Source organism: Lacerta agilis, chromosome 2, assembly GCF_009819535.1.
Source record: "Lacerta agilis isolate rLacAgi1 chromosome 2, rLacAgi1.pri, whole genome shotgun sequence".
Taxonomy (NCBI): domain Eukaryota; kingdom Metazoa; phylum Chordata; class Lepidosauria; order Squamata; family Lacertidae; genus Lacerta; species Lacerta agilis.
The window spans coordinates 58,424,027-58,431,410 of NC_046313.1; the positions used below are offsets into that span (position 1 = coordinate 58,424,027).

Below are 7,384 nucleotides of genomic sequence, written 5' to 3' on the forward strand. Positions count from 1 at the left end.
CATAGAAATGAAGTGTGAGATGGATGGAAAAGAATATATACTATAATTCAGCGGCAGAATTATTTCAGTGATAGCCGTGAAATATACGGTAGCCTGTCAGTTGGGATAACATATAATGGGCTAGGATATTTTGAATCACAGATGTAAGTTGGCTTTTAAGAGGCGGGCCTATCAATGATATTGTAAGTAGGAAAAAAAGAGAGCAGGTATATTTGTGGCTTGTTTCTGTTATGATCCTGAGATCAAAATATAAAAACCATGTGCTATTCCAGGGAATGGAGCAATAAAAAAATATTGATCCATCAAACAAAATCCATTACAAAATCATTTTCTTCAAGATTTTATTTAATGTCTGGACATGGGAAGGCAAACTTCTTCAGAAATACAATTCTCTCTGGTCTTGGGTCCAAGATGTTTATTAAGACCGGAGCATCAGCACCTTGCTTGGCTTCTTAATCTTTGGGTGCCATGAAGTCATGTCCAGCTTTTTCTCTACTGAGTGTAGTCGTGCTGTGGTCTCTGTCAGCATGTCCATTAGCAGCTCAAGCTGCAGCTTCAAGTAATTGTTCTCTTCCAGTAGAGCCTTGTTTGCTTTCTTCAGGGCCTTGTTAGGTGATTCCTTATCATGATGAGAGGAGGAGGAATATAACTGTAGTAAGGGCATCTGCGGAGGGACACCATCACCCTGCCACGCACCCTCCTGGAAGACAAACTTGGCTTTGTTCAGCTGAGTACTTGGAGGGCCATAATCCATCCCTAGTTCAGCTTGCCGGGTTTTGTAGTCCAACAGATAGTAAGTGGACAAAGAGGTTGTTTGGCGAAGTGTCGGCCGCCTGGGTACAAATCTTTGAGAAAAATGATCAGCCCAGTAATCACGCACATCCTGCATAATTTGAGAAATGGTTTCCATGATGAGGAGAGCTAGGGATGGAGGATGTCAATAAGAGTCCTACAGAAGAAAGTTCTGGAACAGAAAGCCAACAGGTGCAGTATTACAGAGGAGCAGAGACATTATATGACATTGCTAAAATGAAAAAAACAACAACCAACAAGAAGCAATATCTACACTATGACATTGTGGGGAGGAATGACAGGGAGATTAACTGTCATGGCAACTATTGCAAAACAGTGCAGTCCTAAGGTGATACCGGGTAGTGAGGATCTTCTGTGGTGGAGAAGCTGCCACTTCCTAAGCCCTTCTGGTTTATGCACACCAGGGCAGAAGTGGTGTGTGTGTGTTTTATTTATTATTCGCCATTGGGCCTTTTAAAGAAATAAAATGTTGCCCCTCCTAGCAGAAGGGGATATAATTACACACAGGGTGGATTTGATTTAAATCGATTTAAATCACGATTTAAATCACTAGTCAGTAAGGCTTGATTTAAATCACTAGTCAGTAAGACTTGATTTAAATCATTTTTTTACAGAAAGACTTATTCTTGTTGGTATGATCTTAATATTTACAACCAGATGGTTTCATTTTTGGAATAAATTTTCAGAGTAGTTTTTATTTGTTTATCTGAATAATTTATATATTGTTTTTCTGGTATACAACCTCCCAAGGGATGCATTATTGATAATGATTAATATAATCCCTTAGAAAAAAGAAGACAGATTGACCCATCAGTCAACCTTAACCTATTTAAAAGCCTGGGCACATTTTTAAAAGTCTTCAACAAAAATTTAATATTTCCTTTGGGAAGCAAGTTCTAAATGTGGAGCACAACAATGAAAAAGGACCTACCCCAAGTCATATCATGTCTCGTCTAGCATCAGGGAGTAGAGAGACCCACAGAAATCCCTTCATTGAGGATCATACCTAGTCATAAGGATGTGGAAAGAGGCAGTCCTTTTGGTAATAGAAATAAGTTCCCCAAGTTAGCAATTGGGGTGGCCCCCATTTCATTTTGGACAAATTGAGTAAACACAACAACACTATTTGGTATTTGGGTTGTGTAAAGTTTGTGCTCCAGCACCTGAGGAAATAGAGTGGGATTACATTTTATTCAAATAGTGCCTGCCACCAATATTACTGGAGGGGGGGATAAGTATATCTCTCAGTTACTTTGGTTTTATGCCAGTTTAACATACATGGCTTCCTCCTAATAATTCTGGGAATTGTAAATTGTAGTTTAGTAAGGATGCTGATAAATATCTGTTTAGAGGACCCTCCAGCTCCTTCCCTTACAGAACTATCAGGGGGAAGAGATTGACTATTATCTGGTGTATTGCGATGGGGAACCTGTGGCCTTCCAGGTGTTGTTGGACTCCAGCCCGTATCAGCTCCAGCCAGAATGCCCAATGGTCAGGGATAATGGAAACTGTAGTCCAGAAACACAATAGGGATAACAGGTGTTGTACTCCCAAGTATTTCTGTGCGACTCACAGTGTCTATACAGTGCTCCTTTTGTTTGGCTTTTTTTTTTTTGCTTGTTTTTCTCATGGAATAATTTTTTTTACTTGTTTTTAATTATGTAATTATATTGTAACCTGCCCTGGGACCTTATGGTGAGAGGCAGGTATAGAAGTATTATAAATAAGATTCCTCATCCCTGCCATTGACCTATCTCCTCTCCAGTATCAGTGGATGATATTATTAATGAGTACAGATAGCAGTCTTATAATAACCCAGCTTCACACTGGCTGGCAGTGCCATTGTCACATCACCAACACCTTCCCATCCCCCCTCCCCCGCTGCCTTTTCTCTTCCTTGCCTAAGTCCTATTCCACGTAAATAACAGCAAGGGATTGATGTAAAACAGCACACTTACTTGAGGGATTGTCCTTGCTCAAATCACTAGCACCTCCATGCAACAACTCAATATAATTTGGAACATGGATCCTAGTAGCAGCATGAGAAGACCATTTACCCCATTGGATAATTTATTTTAAAAGTTAAATGAGTCTGATCATTTCCTGGATCATTTCCTCAATGAAGAAAGTCATACAAATGCATTTTTTCATTTACTTGCCTCCCCCTAGCCCTAAGAAAGCCCACTGGCTCTAGGGCGAAGACCTTGGTGAGCTTGACACAAATGTCAACATATGACTCATTTCCTTCTGCTAGTAAAAGAGCATGTCATTTCGTGGCAGTAGGACTCTGGTGGGTGTAAAGAGATTCCGTCTTCCCACTGTACAGCATTCTGTGGAACTCAGTGCAGCCATAGGAGCTGCTGAAGTTAGCACACGTACTAAGGGAAATATTAAAGAAATGCAGGGTTGAAGTCAACTATCTTCTATTCACTTAGGTTAGCCAATGTTTCAATGGGTCTACTCTGAGTAGGGCTAACATTGGCTACAGCTTGCAATTTGGATCTCAGTTTAATAAGGATGCATTGTTTTATCTGAGGCACTTCTAATTAAACCCGTCACAACTTTGCCACACCTATTAAAAGGCTTTCTAACAAACATATGGAGGCAGGTCACCCACCAGCCATTAAAAAAACATTTTCTTCCGTTTCTCAAAATACTCTGCTCACCAGACAGTACTTTGTTGCAGTCACTTAATTTTTTGCTTCTGTTGAAACCTCAGAAATGAACAAGTTGGGCATGGGAAATAATCTGTTTCTTGCTTTTCAGTAACACATGCAAAAATTGTGCCTGACATCATGTTGATTGCCTCATGTCATCATGTGGTTTGCAGTGTCTCACAATTACTTTTCTTACTTTGGCCAATCATATTTTTGTAGGCAGTAGACACCCTGTTGTGCATATCTGTGCTTCACTGCTGTCAGCAATCAGCTCAGTGTTTAGCTTGAGCTGATTAAAACAAACTGGTGAGTTAACTATTTACATATATGGCACCTGTACTGGGCAAAGTACTCATAATTAATTAATTAATTAATATATTGGACATTTGCACAATAACCTGTTCATTACTGGTGACAGTATAGATTTAATGGTCAAAGACTTCCTAACCTCCTTGATGATTGCAGCTAGTAGCTAACGGCCCAAAATTGGAAGACGGCTACCAACCTGAATTTAGAGACATGGTGGGGGGCGAGCATGGAATGTAGCCCAAATGGAGAAACTGACAAAACAACTTGGAACACTGCAGAATATAAAAGGCAAGGAGGACGTTGGAACAGTTTGGCATATGTTTATTCAACATGCTAGAAAAGACAGGGTTGCTGTATTGCCACTCGTCACCATCAACAAATGGTTCACGTTGGAATAACCTGTTAGGAAGACATGCAAGATACTCTTGATCTGAACAGAGAGATCAAAATCAATGGCTGAAGTATTTACAAACTTACCTGTTACTTACCTAACTGGAAAAAAATAACATTATTGGATTGTCTGGAGGGAGGGGAGTTTCCTGTTAGATGTATTTTTGAAAATGCAAAATTAAGTATTTAATTTTTAAAAATGCAGACTGCTGGTTCATATTTGACACAAGGATGTATTGTGCAAATGTAGCAATTAATATGTTCTTTGAGTATATTTCCTGCATATATTTTTATCTTTCTGTAGACTCCCTAAGATACTTAGTTGGAAACCTTAAAGCATGTTATAAGGTCCCAACTCTCTGATGCTATTCATTTTGAAAATCAACTTCAAACAATATAGTAGCTTTCATGCAACTACTTCAAGGTGTATGGACTTCAAAGGTCATTATTAGGAAATGTATGGAGTAAGTCAGAGAACAATCTGTAGGATTCCAGCATGTTTGAATCTAATTAGCGCGTGAATAAGTTAAACTATAGAGAAAGCTGTTCTATCAGGCTAAGACCATGTCATCATTTCCTGCATTGAGATGAAATGGGTCATGTAACCTTTGTTATCTATGTGGATTTCAGTATGCAGGGAGCTCTGAGCTGGTCACTCCAGCTGCCTACATGGCTTTAAGGATCTTCTTTAGTGTTAGACCAGAATGCAGTAGAGTAGACCCATTGAAATTAATTAACATTATTAAGTCAGGCCCATTAATTTAAGAGGTATACTCTGAGTAAAACTCATTTGTGGTATCATGCCACTTTGAGCAGTCATTTCTTCCCCCAAAGAATCCTGGGAACTATAGTTTGCTCCCTGAGAAGCACATAGGGAACTCCCTATGTGCTTCTCAGTACTACAATTATTAGATTTCCCTGGGAAGAGAGATTGTTAAACCACTTTGGGAACTGTAGCTCTTTGAGAAGATTGGGGATCCCCTAATAACTCTCAGCACCCTTAACAAACAACACTTCCCAGGATTCTTTGGAGGAAGTAATGACTGATTAAAGTGGCATGGCAATAAGTATACTTTTAATGTATAGTGGAGACTGGGACTCAGTTTAATATCAATCTCAGTATTTTGTGGGAGCTTTATTTTTGCATAATCAAAGTGGACTGAAGTCACCCTAGCAAATGACAAATGACAAATCCATTTTTAAAAATCCATACTTTTCAGTTTGGAAAGAAATGGGGAAAGTGTGGATGAACAAATTATTAATGGAAAGATGTGTAAACACCCCACAAGCAAATCGGAACGAAAGCTTATTCTCATATAAGTTCCCCATAAACAAATCAGAACAAAATGCACACCAAATACGAGACATTGTATAAGAATTGCAAAAGCTTTGTGCAACCAAATCAGGATGAATGCTGGATAAACAGGTTGTCTGAAAGAGCCCTAGGATCCCCTTCCTTACAAGCAAGCCCTGTTTGGAGAAAACTGGTCACGGCAAAGCAGCTTTTGGACAAAACCATAGCTGGGGAAAATATTCAGCACCCACCTCCTGACTGACACTTCTCTGCTTTAGATCACGTACAACCTGCACTTTATATTTATTTGGGAATGCTTAGAAATCTTACGCAAAAGTCAAATCACTGTCAGAGCTAGTTAGAGCCTAAATCCTTTGGTCACGGACCGAAGTGGGTCAGAAGAGAATTGGAGTGCAAACCTGTGCACACTCACCTGGGAGGAAGTCCCATTAAATTTAGTCAGATATGCTTCAAGTAAACTATGCATTGGATTGGGCTGTTAACTGTGAGAGGATTTATGCCCCTCTAGAAACAAAATGGAGTTGGGCCATTTACTACCAATTGCACACTCTTTTAGATCTGTCTTAAGACAAACTTAATATAAATGTCCAGTTAAAAGGTTGCCTCTGAATTTGTTTCTTGGCCTGAAAAGAACAAGAGACCTTTTCTCTTTCTCTCTTTTTTAACATCATAACTTTCCATCCTTAACTCTTGTCTTTAGCCTTCCCATTTCTCCTCTTCTTTCCCTCACTGATCTGGATGTGCTTTTTCTGATCAAAATGAGTATTATTTAGACCAGTCTGACCTACTTCTGCCCTGCAGCTGGCTCCCTTTTGTTATGGATGCAGCTACTATGGCAACCTGTGTAACACATCTGCATCACAAAGAGTAGCTTCAAGTAGACTCATTTCCATTGCTACTTTGGGATTTCATGGCAGGCTTTTTTCACACACTTGTGGCAGGCTGTTTGTTCACATGCTGGGAAATACATTGATGCTCAGTATGAGATGCACTGCATCCTAGATACTGACCTGTATTCTTTTGAAATTATAGCTCTCGGATTCAGGATATTTCATTAGGCCTTCAACACTCTTGATAGTAGAATGTAAATTGCTACTCTTTGTAAACTGGATGCTTACTATAACATTTAGTGAATATATTACCTGCTTTGTGCTTATAAAGTATAGTGACTCGGGAGGCAAACACACACATTTTGCCCATTAAAGCTGAAACTTAAAAGCAATAGGCTGTATCCAGCTATATCATACTAAAAGCAGATCCATTAAAATCAATGGACATGGGTAACATAACTCCATTGATTTGAATGGCTCTATTCTGAGTATGGCTAGATAGATACAATCCCATAGGGACTATTGTTTTAAGGAGAAAAAACCAAAAGTTTCATGGTGTGGGGTGAATTAAAATATACATTTTTGTTAAAATTATTTTGTTTACATAATATTTAATGTTTAATGCCAAAGGAACTGCTAAAATGAGAGATGACTCACATGACTCCTATATGCTGGGGCTGTTCACTAATTACCTCATTAAAAGTTTATTAAATGGATTTTTAATGTATGGTATATGTTAGTATAAGAAAATAGGAAGTGATATATGTCTAAAAAGAAGGAATGTATATACATATGAATTGTGCATACTCCAACCTATTTTTTAAAAAATATGATACCTGACATTTTTCTACCTAGGAGGTCTTCAGCACATTAGAATAATAAAATTGTAGGGTCCACAAGGCAGAGACAATTAGAAGGGGCCACTAGGGTCATCCAGTCCAATCCCCTGCAATGCAGGAATCTTTTTGCTCAATGTGGAACCCAGGACCCTGAGATCAACAGTCTCAGGATCTACCAAATACAGTGGTACCTTGGGTTAAGAACTTAATTTGTTCTGGAGGTCCGGTCTT

At 38.9% G+C, this 7,384-nt stretch overlaps 1 protein-coding gene across 5 annotated transcripts; it reads right to left on the reverse strand.

Moving 5' to 3' along the window:
• Positions 1–324: 324 nt before the first annotated feature.
• CBY3 (chibby family member 3) lies at positions 325–6,533 on the reverse strand. Of its 5 annotated transcripts, none has more exons than XM_033140254.1 (3): positions 3,480–3,828; positions 1,745–1,849; positions 325–964 (listed from the first exon to the last, which is right to left on the reverse strand). In XM_033140254.1, the coding sequence occupies exon 3, from the start codon at positions 908–910 to the stop codon at positions 419–421; it is 492 nt and encodes a 163-aa protein (XP_032996145.1). In that variant the 5' UTR covers positions 911–964; positions 1,745–1,849; positions 3,480–3,828; the 3' UTR covers positions 325–418. The 5 variants fall into 5 exon arrangements, with proteins under 5 accessions (XP_032996145.1, XP_032996147.1, XP_032996150.1 ...); XM_033140256.1 differs by having other exon boundaries at positions 3,431–3,828; XM_033140259.1 differs by lacking the exons at positions 1,745–1,849; positions 3,480–3,828 and adding an exon at positions 5,897–6,533.
• Between the last annotated feature and the right edge of the window lie 851 nt (positions 6,534–7,384).

Excerpts from the sequence above, each read along its gene's own strand:
- CBY3 (XM_033140259.1), bottom strand. The coding sequence starts at position 910 with ATGGAAACCATTTCTCAAATTATGCAGGATGTGCGTGATTACTGGGCT.